Below are 21,897 nucleotides of genomic sequence, written 5' to 3'. Positions count from 1 at the left end.
GTGGTGTTTGTTTTTCCATTCTTACAATACTTTGCTTAGAAGAATGGTCTCCGTTTCTATCCAGGTTGTTAGAAAAGGTATTAGTTCACCTTTTTTTAAATGACTGAGCAGTACTCCATGGTATACATACACCACATTTTATTAGTTCACTCGTGTATTTTTTTTGAGACAGAGTCTCACTTGGTCACTCTCAGTACCGTGCCCTGGCATCTTAGCTCTGTGCAACCTCAAACTCTTGGACTCAAGTGATTCTCTTGCCTCAGCCTCCCAAGTAGCAGGGACTACAGGCGCCTGCCACAACACCCGGCTATTTTTAAAGACAGGCTGGATTCGTTCATGTATTGATGGGCACTTGGGTTGATTCCAACATCTTTATGATTGCAAATTGTGCTGCAATAAACGTTCGAGTGCACATGTCTTTTTGATAAAGGGATTTTTTTCTTTTGGGTAAATACCCAATAGTGGGATTACTGAATCAAATGGTAGTTCTACTTTTAGTTCTTCTGTTTTCCACAGAGGTTTACTAGTTTGTAGTCCCACCAGCAGTGTATAAGTGTTCCTTTTTCTCATATCCATGCTAGTATCTGTTTGGGACTTTCTGATAAACACCATTCTCATTGGAGTTAGGTGTTATCTCATTGTGGTTTTAATTTGCATTTCCCTAATGATGAGAGCTGTTCAGTATTTTCTCATATTTTTATTGTCCATTATTCTGTCTTTGGAAAAGCCTCTGCTGGCTCAGAGCCCGTAGCACAGCCGGCCACATGCACTGAGGGTGGCAGGTTTGAACCTGGCCCGGGCCAGCTAAATAACAATGACAACTACAACAAAAAAATAGCCAGGCGTTGTGGTGGGCTTCTGTAGTTCCAGCTACTTGGGAGGCTGAGGCAGGAGAATCACTTAAGCCCAAGAGTTTGAGGTTGCTGTGAGCTGTGGGCCGTGACACTCTCCCAGGGTGACATAGTGAGACTGTCTCAAAAAAATAAATAAATAAGATGGAAAAGCCTATGTTCATATCTTTTATCCACTAATTTTTTACTGGGTGGTTTGATTATGTTTTTTTCCTTGCTGATTTATTTGAGTTCTTTAGAGATTCTGGTTATCAGTCCTTTATCAGATGTGTAGCATATAGGTGTTTTCTCCTGTTCTGTAGGTTATCTCTTCACTCTATTGATTGTTTCCTTGGCTGTATAGAAACCTTTTAACTTAATTAAATGTCACTTAAATTTTTGTTGTTGCCTTGATTGCTTTTCGGGTTTTCTTCATGAATTCTGTGCTTAGGACAGTATCTATAATAAGAGTTTTTCCGGGTGGCACCTGTGGCTCAGTGGGCAAGGCGCCGGCCCCATATACCGAGGGTGGTGGGTTCAAACCTGGCCCCGGCCAAACTTCAACAAAAAAAAAATAACCGGGCATTGTGGCGGGCTCCTATAGTCCCAGCTACTCGGGAGGCTGAAGCAAGGGAATCGCCTAAGCTCAGGAGCTGGAGGTTGCTGTGAGCTGTGTGATGCCACGGCACAGCACTCTACCGAGGACGACAAAGTGAGACACTGTAAAAAAATAAAAGAGTTTTTCCAACATTTTCTTCTAGACTTCTTAAAGCTTAATGCTCAGGTTTAAGTCTGTTGTCCATTGTGAAGTAATTTTTGTGAGTAGTGAGAGGTTTGTGTCCTGTTTCAGTCTTCTACATGTGGCTATCTTTTATTGAATAGGCATTCTTTTCCCCAGTGTGTATTTTTATCTGATTTGTATGAGGATGGTTTTTGTATCTGGGTTCTCTGATCTGGTCCATAAGTCTGTGTCTCTGTTTTTGTGAAGGAACCATGCTGTTGTGCTTGTTATAGCCGTGTAATATAGCTGTAGCTTGGAGTCTGGTAAAAGTGATGCTTCCCAATTTGTTCCTATTGCTTAAGGGTACCTTGGCTATTCAAGGTCTTTTCTGGTCCAAAGAGTGTAACTGTTTTTCCTAGATCTGTGAAAAATGACATTGGTATTTTAATGGGGATTGTATTGACTCTGCAGATCATTTTGGGTAATATAGGCATTTTAACAATGTTGATTCTGCTGATTCATGAGTATGATATGTTTTTCCATTGTTTTATGTCTTCTGCCGTTTTCTTCCTCAGTGTTTCATAGTACTTCCTGTAGAGATCTTTCACCTCCTTAGTTAAATATTTTCCTAGATATTTTATTTTCTTTGTTTGCTGTTGTGAAAGGTGTTGAATAGAAGTGGTGATAGTGGGTGACCTTGTCTGGTTCCAGTTATAAGCAGGAATGCTTTCAGTTATTTATTCCTTCATAAGTATGATGTTGGCTGTGGGTTTGTCATAGATGGCCTTTATACTTTTGAGGTAAAATCCCATCTATGCCTATTTTGTTAAACATTCTTATAAAAGGGTGCTGACTTTTGTCACATGCTTTTTGCACATCTATCAGGAGGATCATGTGGTCATTGTTTTTGCTTCTATGTGGTGAATTAATGTTTTTTTTTTTGTTGTTGTTGTTTTTGAGACAGAGTCTCACTTTGTTGACCTTGGTAGAGTGCTGTGGCGTCGCAGCTCACAGCAACCTCCAACTCTTGGGTTTAAGCGATTCTCTTGCCTCAGCCTTCCAAGTCACTATGTTGTGAATTATGTTTATAGATTTGGATATGTTAAACCACCCTTACATCTTTGGGATGAAACTCACTTCATCGTGGAGGGTTGTTTTTTTTTTTTTTTGATGTACAGCTGAATTCAGTTTGCTAGGATTTTACTGAGAATTTTGCATCTATATTCATAAGGGATATTGGCCTTAGTTTTCTTTTTTGTTGTGTCCTTTCCTAGTTTTGATATCAAGGTGATAATTGGCTTTGTAAAACGAGTTGGGGAGGATTCCTTCTTTATATGTTATGGAATAATTTCTGCAGTATAGGTACCAGTTCTTTTTTGTAGGTCTAGTAAAATTCAGGTCCAGGACTTTTTTATTGTTAGAAGTATTTTTTATTGCTTTTTCAATTTTAGTATTTGATATTGGTCTTTTCAGGAATTATATTTCTTCCTAAATAAGGCTAGGGAGGCTGTGAATTTCTAAGAATTTGTCTGTTTCCTCCACATTTTCAAGTTTGTGTGCATAGAGATTTTTGTGGTATTCAGAGACAATGTTTTGTATTTCCATGGTATCGGTTGTGATTTCTCCTTTTTCATTTCTGATTGAGCTCATTAGAATCCTTTTATGCTTCCTATTAATTTAGCAAGAGACCTATTAATTTTGTTTATCTTTTCAAAGAACCAACTTTTTGTTTTTTAATCTTCTTTTTTTTTTTTTTGGCCGGGGCTGGGCTTGAACCCGCCACCTCCGGCATATGGGACCGGCGCCCTACCCGTTGAGCCACAGGCGCCGCCCATTAATCTTCTATTACTGATCTCATTTAGTGTTGTTCTGATCTTAGTTTTTGGTTTGCTCATCCTTTTCCAGTTTCTTGAGATGATTCATTAGATTATTGATTTTTGATCAATCTTTCTGTCTTTGGATGTGGGCATTCAAGGTTAGGAATTTTCCTCTCAGGACTATAGTATAGGTGCCAGGTACCTTAGCTGTATCTCACAGATTTTGATGACTTGTGTCCCCTTTATGATTTAGTTCAAAGAATCTTTTGATTTCCATCTTAATTTCCTCCTTGACCCAACTGTCTTCAGCAGTACTTTGTTTAGTTTCTATGATTTTGTGTAGAGATGAGTGTTTTTGTTGGAGTTGGTTTCTACTTTTATTCCACTATGGTCAAAAAGATACGTGGTATAATTTCTATTTTTGTAAATTTGTTGAGACATGTTTTGTGGCCTAGGATGTGATCAATCTTAGAGAATGTTCCACGGGCTGAGGAGAAGAATGTATATATATTCAGTGATTGTGGGGTAGAATGCTGTTATACATGGCTGTTGGGCCCCTTTGTTATAGAGTTTTGCTTAAGTCCTTGTTTCTTTGTTTTCTGTTGGAGGATCTTTCCCATTCTGTCAGTGGGGTTTTGCAGTCCCTGGCTATTCTGGTGCTGCTGTTTATTATTTTTTTTAGAGCAAGTATGATTTGCTATATGAACCTGGGTACATGTGTTAGGCGTGTAAATACACGTCTTCCTGTTGCTCCCTTTACCCTTATATAATGACCATCTTTTCCTTTCTTTACTTTTGTTGATTTGAAATCTGTGTTATCTGAGATGAGAACTGCTACAGCAGCTTTCTTTTGGTTTCCATTTGCATGGAATATTGTTTCCCATCCTTTCACCTTGAGTTCTGCAGGGGAGGTCGGAGCGTTTTGCAGTTCAGTTTGCTGTGTGCCAGCAGGGCAAGTAGGGCCTTCCAGGGTCCTGTTCTCCTGTTATTCCACTGGCCTCCTCTAATCTTTGTTATATGTATCAGCTTGTTGCCTTTTTTCCCCCACACTCAGTGCCCTCCATTGCTTCTCTGTGATTTTATAATGCTGTTTTAGAGAAGAACAATCCACATGTAGGCAGCTGCCTGCACATTTCACAATTTTTTTTTATTTTATTCATTTATTTATTTATTTATTATTATTATTTTTTTGAGACAGAGTCTCATGCTGGTGCCCTGGGTAGAGTGCTATGGTGTCATAGCTCAAAGCAACCTCAAACTTCTGGGCTTAAGCGATTCTTTTGCCTCAGCCTCCCAAGTAGCTGGGACTATAGGCACCCACCACAATGCCTAGCTATTTTTTGGTTGTAGTTGTCATTGTTGTTTGGCAGGCCTGGGCTGGATTTGAACCCACCAGCTCTGGTGTATGTGGCTGGCACCCTAGCCCTTGAGCTACAGGGGCTGGGCCTACTTTTCACTAATTTCCTTGGGAGTGGCGTGCTAGTAGGCTGCCTCTAGTCTGCCTTTTCTTCTCCTCTCCACCTCACATATACTTTAAAATCATTTCAGGATTACTTACAATGCCTAATACTATGTAAATAGTAGTTGTACTGTATTTATTTATTTTTGTTTGTTTTTTGAGACAGAGTCTCACTCTGTTCCCCAGTCCATGGTATCAGCCGAGGTCACAGCAACCTCAAACTCCTGGGCTTAAATGATCCTCCTACCTTAGCCTCCTGAGTAGCTGGGACTGCAGGTGGCCACCACAGTGCCTGACTAATATTTCTATTTTTAGTAGAGATGGGAGTCTCACTTGCTCAGGCTGTCTTGAACTTCTGAGCTCAAGCAATTCTTTCACCTTGGCCTCCCAGAATGCTAGGATTATAGACATGAGCCATCATGCCTGATCCTATTTGTATTTTTTTATGTTTTTTAATATTTTCAATCTACAGTTATTGGAATTCATGGGTATGGAACCCACAGATAGTGAGAGCCAACTGCATATTCATTTGTCAGACATCTATCAAGCACTTAACTGTGCCAAGACTGTATTGAACAGTAGGGATACATGGTTCTTGTGTTCCTGGAACTTATGTCTAATGGGGGGGGGGGAATCAATCAAATCCTTTTTAAATAAGAAACTATGAAAACTATGATAAGTAATGTAAAGGAGAGCTAAGTTGTAAACTTTCAACTAATTAGTTGAAAATGCTGAGATCTGAGAATGACAGGCACAGAAAAGTAAAGAATTCAAGGCAAGGAAACAGCATGTACAAAGAGCTTTTAAGTGGAATAAGCAAAGCATATAGTAGGCAAGAAACTAGAGTGTAGAATAATTTTAGGCAAATAGGGAGAATATTTGGGGTCTGACCATGCAAAACTTTGGAGACCCAAGTTAAGGAGTTTGAGAAGCCTTTAAATGTTTTTAAGAAAGAAAAGGTCAGGGCAGCACCAGTGGCTCAGTGGGTAGGGCACTGGCCCCATATACTGAGGGTGACAGATTCAAACCCAGCCCTGGCCAAACTGTAACAACAACAACAACAACAAATAGCTGGGTGTTGTAGCAGGCGCCTATAGTCCCAGCTACTCGGGAGACTGAGGCAAGAGAATCACCTAAGCCCAAGAGCTGGAGGTTGCTGTGAGCCGTGATGCCATGGCACTCTACCGAGGGCGACAAAAGTGAGGCTCTGTCTTAAAAAAAAAAAAAGTAAGAAAGAAAAGGACAGGATCCAGATTAGTGTTTCTAAAAAGTAATTGCTGCTGAGTTGAGAGAACAAGAGTAAGTGCCAGGATGGGTGGCACCTGTGGCTCAAAGGAGTAGGGCGCCAGCCCCATATGCCGGAGGTGATGGGTTCAAAGCCAGCCCCAGCCAAAAACTGCAAAAAAAAAAAAAGAGTAAGTGCCAGGAGACCATTTAAGTAGGATTCTAGGAAATGATTAAATACCTTGTAGGACATCTGTATTTTACAAGAAAATACAGCCTTTAAAAAGAAGGAAGTAGGTATGTGTGTGCTGAATGGAATGATGTACTTGATGCATTTGTTTTAGGTGGAAAGTCTGTGGTACATTGAAAAACATTATAATGTTTTTGTACACTGTAAGTTATCTAAATCAGTGATAGTAGATGCTTCTGATGAGTGGAGAGGTCAACTTAGGGTAAAGGAGAAGTTTTACTTTTTATTCCTTTGTGTATTGTTTGAACTTTTTACAATTTATATATTGCTTTTATAATTAAAATGTATTTTAAAAATTTAAAAATGTGGTGGAGTGGAGGAGTAAAATAGAGTATAAAATGTCACATTCTTAGAAATAAATGGTTCTGTGGCCATGCAGAAAAAAACAAGAGTACTTGTGAGAGGAAATAAATAATAAAGTGAAAAGCGATCAAGAAATTTCTAAGCCCTTTCATTTCCCATTTTTTCCTGTTGAAGTATAAGGTTCCATTTATTTTATGAAAACATCATGTAATAAAGAGAAGTTCTCTTTTAAGAAGAAGAGCAAGGCTGGGTGCAGTGGCTCACGCTTATAATGCTAGCACTCTGGGAGGTCGAGGCGGGTGGATCCTTTGAGCTCAGGAGTTTGAGACCAGTCTGAGTAAGAGTGAGACCCCACCTCTAAAAATAGTCAGGTGTTGTGGTGGGCACCTATAGTCCCAGCTACTCAGGAGGCTGAGGCAAGAAGATTGCTTGAGCCCAAGAGTTTGAGGTTGCTTTGACCTGTGGTGCACCAGCACTCTACAGAGGGTGACAAAGTGAGACTCTGTTTCAAAAAAGGGGGGAGGGGGTGGCTTCTGTAGTTCAGTGGGTAGGGCGCCAGCCACATACACCAAAGCTGGTGAGTTCAAACCTGGCCCCGGCCAGCTAAAACGACGACAACTGCAACCAAAAAATAGCTGGGTGTTGTGGTGGGCACCTGTAGTCCCAGCGACTTGAGATGGGAGACTGAGGCAAGAGAATCAATTGAGCCCAAGAGTTTGAAGTTGCTGTGAGCTGTGACGCCAGGGAACTGTACCCAGGGAGACAGCTTGAGACTCTGTCTCAAAAAAGAAAAGAAAGAAAAAGACCAAACTTGTCCACCTTAATAATTTGTCTCCGCTTTTCATTATGTGCCTTGTCAGTGTCATTGATTAATTGTGTGTGTTTCTTTTTAGCTTTTTTGTGAAACAAATACCGAGTCTTTGATTTTTTTACAGATGAACAAATTGATTGAATATTACCAGCAGCTTGCTCAGAAAGAGAAAGTTGAGCGAGATCGCAAGAAACTAGCACGGCGTAGAAACTATATGCCTCTAGCGTTTTCGGTGAGGATTTGGTATAAAAAGGAGTTTGCAAGACCTGTGGGGCATAAGAACAGTAATCATTTCAGAAAGTGGTCATTGTTCTAGATTCCTGAATGGTGTGTGGCAGAGGGAGTTCTTCAAATTATAGATATTTACATCCACCAGTAGTTATCATTAGTTCTATTTGAGTTCTATGTATTTTAAGGACATTTATGTTTTTTTCTCCATCACTCCCCTTACTCTTCTAATTATTTTCCCCAAAAGTCTATTGTTTAATTTATGGGCACTGCAAAACTCTACTATGGTTTTTACATACTGCTGAAGAAGATGGGCAAATGATAGATTTAATTTATATTACCCTATAGTCCTCCTTTAATATCCTGACAGTAGTGGTTTCCTAACTCTAGTTATTGTAATTTTTTTACATCTTCCCATATTTCCGCAAGTTGAAAAACACTGAATTTTACACAGTGCATTTGTGTGGTTAAATAAATAGTAATATATGCTAATAGAATTTCTTATAGGAATTGTTTATGGAAGTCATTCTCTAACAGTTTATATACCACTAGGCAGAAACAAAAGATTAGGATTTGGAGTCTTTGTTATTGTCCTCCAAGTTTTATTTGCTCTCACAGAACAATTTGTTGTCTGTGTGCTTGCTTAGGGCCCAGCAGATTAACATTTAATAAATAACATTTATTGAATGGCAGTGGTGTGTAAATATTGTGCATTACACATTTTATTTAGTCCTCACAACAATCCTGTTGGGTAGTGTATACCTATTTTACACTAGAGGAAGTGAAACTTGATTAAGTAACTTGTCATGCTGCATCCACATTAGAATTAGTTAAGCCTTTGAAACCCTCATGATTAGTAAGATCCATGGAAAAATATCTAGATTAGAATTTAATGAAACATTAACACTTGCAAAGCACCTACCTTTGCCAAAGAAGAGACTTTTTCTAAATAGTCCAGTGATAGAATCAACATATGCACTATTGTATATTATATTTAAAAGGAATTTGAATTAAATGCATTATTCTTCTGACTTTCCCATATAACCTGCCTGCTGTATGAGTTTGCTTCTGTCTTATGCTGCATTTTTTTGTCTCTGTTGCAACCTGCTGCTAATTTGGGGCTCTACAGCAACACACTATTCATGTAGTGGTAAGTTCTCTTTTATGATTTTTGCTGACCCTGAAGAAGTTAGCAGATGATCACTGCACTCCAGAAGACATTCATCTTGTATCTTCGACACTCCACGTAGCCTGAGCTGTAGCGTAGTTACTTTTAGATAAATAGTGAAAGCTCACATTTGGTTTGCTTTTAATGTAGTTTCATTCTCTGTGTTTTGTGCTTTTATTATTATTTTAAGAATAGAATAATGACACAGGGTTACAAATTACTCTGTTTAAAAGCTTTTAAATTAGCTCTTTTTTTTGCTTATTTCCCTGAGCTTCTCATGCTGTCCCACCCACAGTTCTTTCTTTTAATAAGTAGGATGGGTAAATACAGACTTTCTAATAGGAATATCTGAACTTTGTTTAGGACAAATATGGTCTTGGAACCAGGCTTCAGCGACCACGAGCTGGTACAGCTATCAGTACCCTTGCCGGACTTTCGTAAGTTTGGATATTAAACGACTTTGAGGAGCAAAGCAGGTGTGAAAATGAATATTGAAGGGATGTAATTAAAAGAAAAAAATAGTTGTAAATATGGAGGACAACTCTTATGCTTAGAAAACACTTAACTAAAAATACATTCTAAAATAGAGGAATACTTCATTTATTTATATCATAGACTTTAAGGATAATAAGGTGGATCATTGAGAAATTACTTTTTATCTTTTAGCCTTAAAGAAGGTGAAGACCAGAAAGAGATAAAGATTGAGCCAGCTCAGGCCTTAGATGAAGTAGAACCTCTACCTGAAGACTATTATACAAGACCAGTAAACCTAACAGAGGGTAATTTTTTATTAATTTTATTTTATATTTTATATATTTTTTATTCTACTGTGTTTTTATTCTACATGTATTCTGCTTTTGATTTAAATACCTTGTGATTTGAAATTTTTAATGGAATAGTTGCTAGTAGTAAAATATGTAGAAAATAAAATAGATTTAATCATTCGAAGAAATTTGAAATGTGTCAAATTTCTGTATTGTTGTTTTTTTGAACACTATTCCTGAAGGCAGTTTTGCTGTGTGTAATTACTGACTACATACAAGTCTGATTTTGAAAGTCACTGTAAACTAAGCCTGGTTTCTGCCTCTCATGCTAGTGACCACCCTTCAGCAGCGTCTCTTGCAGCCTGACTTCCAGCCAATCTGTGCTTCACAGCTCTATCCTCGCCACAAACATCTTCTGATCAAACGGTCTCTACGTTGCCGGGTAAGTATTTCATTCTGTAGAGTTGCCATTTGTGTTGGAGAAGACTAGAAATAAAGTGAACATGATTGGATCTGACTAATACCAAAACCTCTGGAATGTAGTAAATGCAGAAAACACAGATAATATACTAGGTGCCTAGGCACTATTTTAAAGGCTTTCAGTATAAACTCATTCCTCACAGCTCTGTAGAGTAGGTACTATTGTTAAACCTATTTACAGGTGGAAACCAAAGCAAGTTTCTGAAGGTTAAGTGCATAATGCGGACCCCTAAAAGAATATTGAAAGAGTATATAGTTTTTAGACTAGCAGAGGGAGGAAGGACTAATTTCAAAAAAAATCAATTTGAAAGAAAGTAAGAAAGAAGAAAAATCACCAAAATCTAGGCTGTGGTAACCTATAGAATGAATGACAGAATTTCATCAATAAATAAATTAAAATTAAAAAAACAGAATGGAGGGGCGGTGCCTGTGGCTCAGTGAGTAGGGCCCAGCCCCATAAACTGAGGGTGGTGGGTTCGAACCCAGCCCCTGCCAAACTGCAACAAAAAATAGCTGGGCATTGTGGCGGGCACCTGTAGTCCCAGCTACTCGGGAGGCGGAGGCAAGAGAATCGCCTTAGCCCAAAAGCTGGATGTTGCTTTGAGCTGTGATGCCATGGTACTCTACTGAGGGCAACAGAATGAGACTCTGTCTCAAAAAAAAAAAAAAAAGAATGGGAAGAAACCTTTCAGATCAGTACTATCCAACAGAACTTTCTATGATAATAGAAATAGTCTGTATCTGTACAGTCCAACATGGTACCACGTGAAATGTGATGGTACAATTGAGATACGAAATGTTTAATTTTAATTTATTTAAATAACCACCTATAGCTAGTTGCTAATATTAATGAAATTAGATTCTAGATTAGAAGAGACTTAAGAGGTATATTAACTAAACATAGAAAGGAAAAAAAAAAAAACAACATAGAAAGGGCCTGAGGGAAGAGGGAAGGAAGAAAGGGAAAAAAGAAAAAAATTCATGAAATCTTTGGGGAAATTTAAACCCTGGAAGGATTTTTGGTGCTATTTTAGAATTTTTAAGCTGAGTGCAGTGACATGCCCATATAGTTTCAGCTGCTTTAGAGGCTGAGGCAGGAGAAGGCTTTGAAGCTGTAGTGCAGTAGCTATTCACAAGTGCATTCGTGATGCACTACAGCTCAAACTCCTGGTCCTATGTGTGAAATGACATGATATCCAATAGTCATTGCAAAATAATCAGGGGTGAGGAATGGGTGAGAGTGTAGATGAAACAAAATTGACTATTGTTCCTAACAGGTTGCTAATTATTGAAGTTGAGCCACAGTGAGACCCCCCATCTCTAAAAATAGGGCATTGTGGCAGGCGCCTATAGTTCCAACTACTTGGGAGGCTGAGGCAAGAGAATCGCTTAAGCCCAAGAGTTGGAGGTTGCTGTGAGCTGTGATGCTACGACAATCTACCAAAGGCGACATAATGAGACTCTGTCTTAAAAAAAAAAACACACACACACACACTCCAATGAGATAACCATTTTATAATCATTAGGCAAAAGTTAGCAGTTTGCAATATCTATCAGAATAACAAATGAATACTGCTTTTAGGAAATTAACTTACAGATATAGTTACTCATGTGGGAAATGAGTCAGGTACATGAGTACTCAATCCTGCATTATTTATAGTAGCAAAATAATGGAAACATTCTGAATAGCTGTGAGTTTGTGTCTGGTTAAATAAGTTATGGAAATTGTTACAGGGAGACACAGAGACTCCTCTGTAGGTGCTGGAATGGAATTAATTTAATATAGGTTAAATGAAAAAAAGCAAAGGGCTAAAGAATGTATTAAATGCTCTCTTTTGTGCTATTATGGAAAAAGAAAGGTAATACATGCTTGTGCTTTTATGTGTAAACTAAGGAGAGGAACAAGGGAGAATAGACAGGTAATTTTTACATAATATACCAGTAAAAATTTTAAGCTGGTGTCTGTAGTATTTGTTTAAGAAAGTAGTGAATAGGGCGGCACCTGTGGCTCAGTCGGTAAGGTGCTGGCCCCATATACTGAGGGTGGCGGGTTCAAACCCGGCCCCGGCCAAACTGCAACAACAAAAAAAATAGCCGGGTGTTGTGACGGGCGCCTGTAGTCCCAGCTACTTGGGAGGCTGAGGCAAGAGAATCGCTTAAGCCCAGGAGTTGGAGGTTGCTGTGAGCTGTGTGATGCCATGGCACTCTACCTAGGGCCATAAAGTGAAACTGTCTCTACAAAAAAAAAAAAGAAAGAAAGTAGTGAATAATTGTTACTGTATTTTAAAACAATAGGATCTAGGGAATTACACTACTTGGATTTAAATCCCAGCTTTCATTTTTAGTGTCTCTGTGAAGCCGCACAATTTACTTAACCTTTCTTTGTCCCATTTTAATCATCTAAAAAATGGGAACATTAATAGTTATTGTACCTATACCTCTTTCATAAAGTTTAAATCCATTTAAGCCAATGAGCACATTGCTCAGCACATATAGTAAGTACTCAGTATGTCTTAGCTGATATTTTAGTAGTTTTTAAGCACCACTGTACATTGGGTAGTGTGTGCACTTATATCCAGAAGTCCAAACATCTTTTATAAATTTTGGTTATCAGTAGTATACACTCTTATTTCAAAATATATGGTCTTGTAGCAGAGTAAAGGAAAATAGAATTCTAGGAAATAGTGTCCTTCTCAATTTAGCAGCTCTGAGGATCAGCAGAGCATATTCTTGCTTTTCTTTAATAATTTGTATGTTTGTTTTGTTTTTAGAAATGTGAACATAATTTGAGCAAGCCTGAATTTAATCCAACATCTATCAAATTCAAAATCCAGCTGGTTGCTGTGTGAGTATTTTAGGGTTGGTGTTTTTGGTTACTCTTTCAGTTTTGGTTTTGGATTTTTTGTTTTCTTTGATGTGAAGTATGTTTAGTCTTGGCCTAAAAAAGAAAAGAAAAATTATATCAGAATAAGCTTGACATGTTTTCCTGTTTAGGTTTTGAATTTAGTTACATGCCATGAAATTTAAGGTAAATCTATAGATGCACAATCAAGGTTATTTGTCTCCAGGACAGAGTAACATAGTGTGGTCTGTGGGCAATGTGTTGTGTTGATTATTGAGTTATTAATGACTGGAGAGTTACCAGACATTCATTATAAATTATAAAGCATCTAAGTTTGGGAATAATTCTTTAAAAATTAAAAAATAATAAACTATAGGTGGCGCCTGTGGCTCAAGGAGTAGGGTGCTGGCCACATACATTGGAGGTGGCGGGTTCAAGCCCGGCCCCAGCCAAAACTGCAAAAAAAATAATAATAATAAATAATAAACCATAGCAAATTAAAGAGTATCCTGGTAATCATTTTCCCTATCTGTATTCTGATGATATTCATTGAATGTGATAAAAGTTACTAAGTTTTGATTAAGACTTGTCAATGGAAGGGAATTTTATGTGTAAGAGTTACTTATTGGGCTATCTGAATAGCCCAATTCAGAGCAAATGCTGCCACTTAAAACTTCCCAGTGCTCATCTGATTAAACTTAGGCTCTTTATATCTCATCATATGTTTTTTAAGAAGCAGGGTCTCTCTCTGGAGTACAATGGTGCCATCATAACTCACTACAGCCTTGAATTCCTAGGCTCAAGTGATCCTCCTGCCTAAACCCAAGTAACTGGGACTAAAGGGGTGCCACCATGCCCAGCTTTTTTTGTTTTTCATTACACTTTTCTAGTGTGCTAATTTTTCAAAATTACCTATCAAACAAAAATATTTTGAACAATTAGAAAAACATTGTCTAGCTTTGGAGTAAGAGAGCCCATCCTAAGTAAGGCAGGACACTCAGAAGCCATTGAGGAAAAAAAATAGCTTTGACTTTAGCAAAATAAAACCTCAATTGTAAAAGTCAAAAGTTAACATCAACGTCCTGAGATAGACCGTAGAGTTCAGAAAATATTTGACACTCATGACAAATAAAAGTTCAATTTCCCAGGTGTACGGATTCCCCACAGATTGTAAAGAAAAATGGAGGGAGGTAGTGAAATGGGATGTGGGGCAAAGGAACTGAACAGGCAGCTTATAGAAAGGAATTCCAGATGGCCAGAAGATATATTGCATATGAAAAGATGCTAATACTCCACAGGAAAAGTTTAAAATAATAAACAGTATCTAATGCTCATGAAAATATGGATAAACACATATTTGTATACATTCTTGTTAGGATTGCTGGACTTTCTGGAGAGTAGTCTGGGAATATCAAGACAAATTACATAGACCTTTTAACCCAGCAGTATTTTTTCAGGAATCTATTCTGTAGAAACAAAGTGTCAGTAAATATACATTTCTAAAAAATTGTATTACAGCATTCTAATGGCGAAAAGCTAGAAACGATTTCAGTATTAAGTTGATTAACCATTAACAAGAAAATAAGTGATTAAATTGAGATAATGTATGGTGTAGAATATTATGTAGCAATGAAAAAGATGTCATTGGGAAACGAAAGGTTCAGAAATGCTGGTCTGGTGAATTAGGAAGATCTAGGAGGGCAAGGAAAAAGGCCTGTCACTATATTTGCCTAAACTTACTTTGTTTTTTTGGTTGGGGGAGGGGAGACAGAAATCTCACTCAGTCATCCCGGGGTTAAGGGCCATGGTGTCATAGCTCACAGCAACCTCAAACTCTTGGGTTCAAGTGATTCTCTTGCCTCAGCCTCCCCAGTAGCTAGGACTACAGGTGTCTACCACAATACCTGGCTGTTTTTTAGAGAGGGGAGTTTCACTCTTGCTCAGGCTGGTCTGGAACTCCTGAGCTCAAGCAATTCACCCACCTCCACCTCCCAGAGTGCTGGGATTACAGGTGTGAGCCACCGCACATGGCCTTAAACTTATTTCTGAAATGAGAGCAATGCTTCCCTCTTTGAGGTTGTTGAAAAGAATCGAATGAACTATTATGTCTACAGATGCCTTGTAACTCACCATATGATAATGTTCATTTACTTAAATACTCTTTTCTAATACATGCCTGGTTAGGAAGGAAGAGAATTACAAAAATTGCACATGTAAAGTCTGGGATGAACTCCTTTCTTAATTAAGAATCATACTCATTACAGAAAGCCTGAATGGCAAGTCTGTGGTTAGCATCAATTTCTTCAGCTTGCCTTGAGAAAAAGTTTTTTTTGCCTGCCATCATGGTAGACTTGCCTGGCAGTCTTAATACAGGTGCTGTTGCATCAGACCTCAGACCTAAATGCAAATTCTTGGTAGTGGGGCCCTGGGATTTCTATTAAGTTACTCAGGTTAGTTCTGCAGCTCAGCCTGAAAAATATCAGTTTGAAGTTAAAATACCTTATTGCCTTGATTCTAAGATGGACTTTTTCCCCCCACTTTTAGTGTTTCTGCAGTAGATCTTGTCTTATACATGCACAATAATTAACACTTATGCATGCTTTGTTCCAAGCACTTTTCAGAGGACTTTTTGCATATTATTTAACTTATTCTTTGCAATAACCTCAAGAGATAGTTACCATTATTTTCCTCATTTTATAATTGAGAAAACCAAGATACAAAGAGGTAAATATCTTACCTCAGTCACTACAAAGCAATATCTTGTTATATAAACACTAAGCCAGGGATTTGAACCTGGTCTGTTTTGAGTCCAGAGTAAGAACACTTAAGTGCAATATTCTGTTGCCTTGTTTAGAGAGGCAGCATAAGGTAGTAGTTAAGAGCAAGGACACTAAGGCCAGGTGTGGCGGCTCATACCTGTAATCTTAGCACTCTGGGAGGACGAGGCAAGCTGATTGCTTGAGCTCAGGAGTTCGAGACTAGCCTGAACAAGAGCGAGACCCTGTCTCTACTAAAAATAGAAAACCTGGGGCGGCACCTCTGGCTCAGTGAGTAGGGCGCCAGCCCCATATACCGAGGGTGGCTGGTTCAAACTCAGCCCCAGCCAAACTGCAACAAAAAAATAGCCAGCCGTTGTAGCGGGTGCCTGTAGTCGCAGCTACTCAGGAAGCTGAGGCAAGAGAATCCCCTAAGCCCAAAAGCTGGAGGTTGCTATGAGCTGTGACGCCATGGCACTCTACCAAGGGTGACAAAGTGAGACTCTGTCTCTAAAAAAAAAAAAATAGAAAACCTGAGGTAAATGAGGATCACTTTAGCCCAAGAGTTTGGGGTTGCTGTGAACTATAATGACATCATGGCACTCTACCCATGAGGGTGACAGAGTGAACTGTCTCAAAAAAAAAAAAAAAAAAAAAAAAGAGCAAGGATACCAGAGCCAGACTGTGGGTTTGAATCTTCATACTGCCACTTAATAGCAAGTTGCTAATCCTTTTATGATCAGCTTCTTCATTTTCATAATGGGGATAATAATACTATTCTTCACAGTGAAGATTATATGAATTAATATTTGTATAGTGCTTAAAATACTGCCTGGCACATAGTGTTATGTAAGAGGTAAGTATATGGTAATATTTTTACAGCCATAAAATATATTATTTAGTCAGTCTTGGATCTTACAACTAATTGCCTACTAAATTCAAATAAATGAGATCTGAAAAAATAAATCTGATTATTATAAGGAAGATGTCTGTTATGATACACACATATATAGGCTTATACTAGAAGTACACATAAGATTTCAGAAAGAACTCATTACCTATTTGGTTTTGTCTTATATTCTTACTATGATGTTACGGTTCTTTAAAATTCCTTTTCTCTGATGTGTTGTAATTAACATGAAGAGCTCCTTTATGTGCTGTACTACCTAAAAAATAATAATAATAATTTTGAGGGACTCTGATGAACATTAATGCATTTTTTATTCATGTATAGCAATTATATTCCAGAAGTGAGAATCATGTCAATTCCCAACCTTCGCTACATGAAGGTTAGTACCTTGTTTGTTAACAGAAAGAGAAAGGATTGATTGATGAATGATGTGTATGTGTTGTATGTGAGTGGCGGTGTGTGTATTTGGCACAGGATGCAGTGAGCAAGGGGTAAAAAAGGTAACAGTTTGAGATAATAACAGGATTGAGACTTTGAATTCTTTACGGTGACATTCTTGACAACAGCATCTTTGAAATGTATGCTGGGGTGCATATTATGTAAAGATACAATCGTAAGTGGAGAAAAGAAAGAAGAATGTTTAGACCCTAGAGGCATCTTTCATTGATCTCCAGCCTAGAGATTGTGTACCATCTCGTGGGTTCGTGTGCTAGGAACCAGGAATCAGCTAAGTTTCTTCTTTACCACAGCCCCTTTCTTCCTGAAATCTTCATCTACGTCCCTTCCTTCCACATACACACCCCTAGTAATTATAGAATATTCTGTAGCGGCCTCTTCAGCTCTTTCCTTTCATACTGCTAGTAAAAACATGTATGTGATCTCTGTTCATTTGAAAGATTTTTTGCTAATCTCAAGAGTATGAAACAAGAGCAGGTTATCATGGTTCAAAAACTCTTGAAAGGTTTTTAGAGTCTTGATGTTCAGTTTTTCTATGTTAATCCATCTGACTAAGCTGTGGTTCCCTTATTTTATTTATAAGGGCCTCCTTTTCAGTCCTTAAGTGGCAACCTGGGTGGACAAGAGTTATAATTTTAAATAATCAGATAACTTACATTTTTTCAGAATTTTTGGATCTAGTAAGTGGCAATTTTAGTAGGATCTGTCCCATTTCCTCAGTGAAAGAGCAAGTTTGAGAGTATATGGTCTAACATACTGATAATAGAGATCAGTTAGAACTTTGAGAATGCAGTGATGTAGAAGTATGTGTGGGTGTCATTGCTCGGGAGTAATGAAGTGATGATTTTATGAAATATTTGGTATTGTAACTAAGAAAGTGGCAGTAGTGGCACATGTCTGAGAGATGCTTTTCCTATTCCCCAGGAGAGCCAGGTCCTCCTGACCGTTACAAATCCAGTGGAGAACCTCACCCATGTGACTCTGATGGAGTGTGAGGAGGGAGACCCCGATAATGTCAATAGCACTGCTAAGGTAGGAGCATTTTGCCTCATGCTAACTAATCTTGGCTTTACGCGGAGTGGCCTCATTTGACCTGGCTTAATGGACTCCACGCACACACTCATTTTCACATCTAGTCAGCAGGTTCTTTTAATTCCACATAAGTTTTTTACTTTATACTCAAACACACTGCTGCTGCCCTACTTGAAGGTCTCGTGTTTTTACCTGGACTGTGACAATAGCTTCTCAACTGACCTCGCTATTTTTAATATACCACCACCTCTATTTCAGCCCATATTCTCTACTGCCACCAGGGTGATCTTTCTAAATTCTAATTCTGGATGACATTGAGCATCCTTCTGACTTTGAGGTAAAATCCATATTCCTTGGCAGAGCATAAGAGCTCTTTAATGACTTCACTTCTGTCTGTTCTACCTTCACAACCTTCCTTCAGATCCTTAAATTTAGCATTCTCCAAATCACACATATTAATGTGATCCGGGCAGATCTGATGGGTTATAAACTTACATGCTGGGGAGTTGCACGTGCCATTCATTTTACCTAGAATGCCCACTGCCTATCCCCACTCCCCTAACAGACATACTTTCTAGTCACTCAGTCTATACATTCATTCTTCAAGACTCATGAAATACCTTCTTTTAAACATCTCCTCTAGACTCCGTCTGCTTGTATAGGACATGCATAGCACTAACTAAATATTAAAATGGATGATTTCGACTCTTGGTGTTAGTTGAACAAATGAAATGTGCCTCCACTTTTTGATTTATCTAGTATTGAAATTTTTTTTTTTTTTTTTTTTTGAGACAGTCTCACTTTTGTCACTCTTAGTTGAGTGCCATGGTGTCATAGCTCAAAGCAACTTCAAACCCTTGAGCTTAAGTGATTCTCTTGCCTCAACATCCCGAGTAGTTGGGACTATAGAAGCCTGCCACAATGCCCAGCTTTTTTTTTTTTTTTTTGAAAGAGACAGGGTCTCTCTCTTCCTTAGGCTGGTCCTGAACTCCTGAGCTCAGGCAGTCTACCCACCTCAGCCTCCTAGAGTGCTAATATTATAAATGTGACCCACTGCAACTGGCCTACTTGAAATTTTCAAACAAGAACTTTTTTCTATAGAACGTTTATTAATATTTGATGATTCAGCATGATACTGATAACAAAAATTTGTAGAAAAGGTGCTTATATCTTTAATTAGATATTCAGATAATATTAGAGAATTGGTCTAATATTTTCTTTTTTCTTTATTTTTTAAATAATTTAGCTTACTATAAATGAATTAATGTACACAGCTGTGATTTAATAAGTAAAAAAATAATAAATAAAAATATAATTAAAAAATAATAATTTAGCTTACTGGCATTATCTCCAAAAAGAGATGATATTTATCTGGTCCTTGTTTCTTTTTCAAATGACACTAATAAGGAGGTCCTAAGTTCCTGATGCATAGACCCAGCTTGTCTTTATATCCCTTTCCACCTCTTCTGCCACATTTGTCTCCATAATTAGAAATGTCATTGACGTTGTCATCTGTTAATTAACCTCTAACAAAGTTGAGACCTAATTATGACATAAGGATAAATCTTAAGAATGTTTTAACTGTTTTCCATGACCATAAACATGCCCAGTATCTCATATGTTTATAATATCAGGTACCGGGAATCAGCTGATACCATGTCAGAAAATATTATATTGGAATCAGTGTTTTTCCCTTGTGTCTTTCTTTTCTTAAAAACTGATGAGCTGTTTCAGATATCAGAAATTACAGGGTGTCTCTAAAGTTGCCATACCCAGGGAAAATGGGAAATTGTAGCTAAATGTACTTTTATTTACAAAATATTCATTTTTATATAATTTTACAAAGAGGTGGCCAACACATACAGAATATTTTGTAAATATTTTATAAAATGTTGTAATAGGTTCAGCGCCCGTAGCTCAGTGGCTAGGGTGCTGGCCATATGCACTGGGGCTGGCGGGTCAAACCTGGCCCAGGCCTGCCAAACAACATTGACAACTACAACACCACCACCACAAAAAATAGCCGGGTGTTATGGCAGGCACTTGTAGTTCCAGCTACTTGGGAGGCTGAGGCAAGAGAATCACTTAAGCCCAAGAGTTGGAGGTTGCTGTGAGCTGTGATGCCACGGTGCTCTACCAAGGGCGACATAATGAGACTCTGTCTTAAAACTAATAAATAAATAAAATTTTGTAATGAATATTTTGTACCTTTATGGCACATTTAGCTACCATTTCCCATTTTCCCTATGTATGGCAACTTTAGGGGCAACTTTTGGGACACCCTATATAAAGAATACACCACCACCACCTTTTCACCCCTTCTTCTCTGTTGCCAACGGGTAATCTCATGTATTCTCTGTCCCTTTATGTAATAAAGCACATACTCAGATACAGTCCATCCTCTTATGTAATAAAACCTTAAAGACATAATTGAAGCCCTAGTGAAGTAAGCACTCACTTAACTTTATTATTTCCCTTAATTTCTTTGTTCTTTTACTAGAAATGTCTTTAATCCTAAACATTGTTGGTGTGGGTTGTTTTTGAGACAGTCTCACTCTTGCCCCAGGCTAGAGTACCATGGTATTAGCCCGGCTCACAGCAACGTCAGACTCCTGGGTTCAAGTAGTCCTCCTGCTTTAGCCACCACGTAGCTTGGACTGCAGGCATCTGCCATGACAACTGGCAAATTTTCTATTTTTTAGAGATGGGGTCTTGGTTTCGTTCAGACTGGTCTCGAGTTCCTAAGCTCAAGCAATCTGCCTGCCACAGCCTCCCAGAGTGCTAGGATTACAGGCATGAGCCACTGCACACAGCCCTAGACAGTATAGTATATACTAGTATATACTATAGTATATACTATTTTCAAATAGTATATAAAACACTATATGGTAGTATAATGCTGTATATTTCCTGAAACTTGCTACTTGCTTCCATATGTCACCATCAGTGTAGTACTTTGCTATGTTCCATTGAATGAATGTCCTACAACACACCGACTTCTAAGACAGACCTCTGTGTATTGTTCTCCAGGTGGTGGTGCCTCCCAAAGAGCTGGTTTTAGCTGGCAAGGATGCAGCCGCAGAGTATGATGAGTTGGCGGAACCCCAAGATTTTCAGGACGATCCTGAGTAAGCTTTTTGTGATCCCCCATACCACATTTGGCTAATATGAAATGCCCACTTATATCCCAGTTTTCTTATCTGGAGTTTTTAAAATAACTTCTTTCTTTCTGTTTCTAAAAATAATTATTATAGAAAATTTGGGAAGTTTATATGAAACAATGAAGAAAATAAAATTAGCCAACCACCAGAGATAAGCATCCTTAACATTTTGCATTTGTCCTTCCAGATATTTCTTCCGTTTTGGGGATCACTCTGTAAACACAGTTTTTTAGCCTTTGTTTTTTACTTAAATATGTTTTCCTATATTAATACCACTTCCTAGGTAAAGAACCATTGCTGGAGTAATGCCCTCAGAAACCACAAGCAAACAGGAAGCTTAACAAGTCACACACCAATGGGGGTCAGGGACTGACCTCACCCATGTTTTGTTTTTGTATGTTTTGTTGTCCTGCATAAACAAATGTACTGGGGGAAAAAATCAGTGGGACCTATTCCCTGACCCCACCTTTTTGGGATGTGACTGTGTTAAGAGAGTAAAACTCTTCTTTCCCTAGGCTTCTAGTCTCCCTTTAGATATTGATAGAACCTGAGAGGGAGCCAGCCTACAAAGCAGAAGTGGGTTTATCAGAATCATGTTGCAAAGCATGATACAGAAACGTAGGCTTGGAGCTAAGAAACAATAGCTTAATAAACTAGCACAAAGAATACTTAAATGATCAAATGT

At 38.3% G+C, this 21,897-nt stretch overlaps 1 protein-coding gene across 3 annotated transcripts in view; it reads left to right on the top strand.

Annotated features, from left to right (window-relative positions):
• DCTN4 (dynactin subunit 4) overlaps positions 1-21,897 on the top strand; it is a 39,153-nt gene that overhangs the window by 13,131 nt on the left and 4,125 nt on the right. For 2 of the 3 annotated variants that reach the window (XM_053567165.1, XM_053567167.1), the window contains exons 5-13: positions 7,540-7,647; positions 8,773-8,793; positions 9,175-9,248; positions 9,478-9,590; positions 9,908-10,017; positions 12,827-12,900; positions 16,888-16,942; positions 17,944-18,051; positions 21,082-21,179. In XM_053567165.1, the coding sequence (XP_053423140.1) occupies positions 7,540-7,647; positions 8,773-8,793; positions 9,175-9,248; positions 9,478-9,590; positions 9,908-10,017; positions 12,827-12,900; positions 16,888-16,942; positions 17,944-18,051; positions 21,082-21,179 (761 nt within the window). The remainder of the gene's footprint in view (positions 1-7,539; positions 7,648-8,772; positions 8,794-9,174; positions 9,249-9,477; positions 9,591-9,907; positions 10,018-12,826; positions 12,901-16,887; positions 16,943-17,943; positions 18,052-21,081; positions 21,180-21,897) is intronic. The other variant, XM_053567166.1, reaches the window with a different exon arrangement.

This window comes from Nycticebus coucang, chromosome 17 (assembly GCF_027406575.1).
Source record: "Nycticebus coucang isolate mNycCou1 chromosome 17, mNycCou1.pri, whole genome shotgun sequence".
Lineage (NCBI taxonomy): Eukaryota > Metazoa > Chordata > Mammalia > Primates > Lorisidae > Nycticebus > Nycticebus coucang.
Note: the sequence above shows the minus strand (reverse complement) of the source record. Positions and strands in the feature narration are given on the sequence as shown.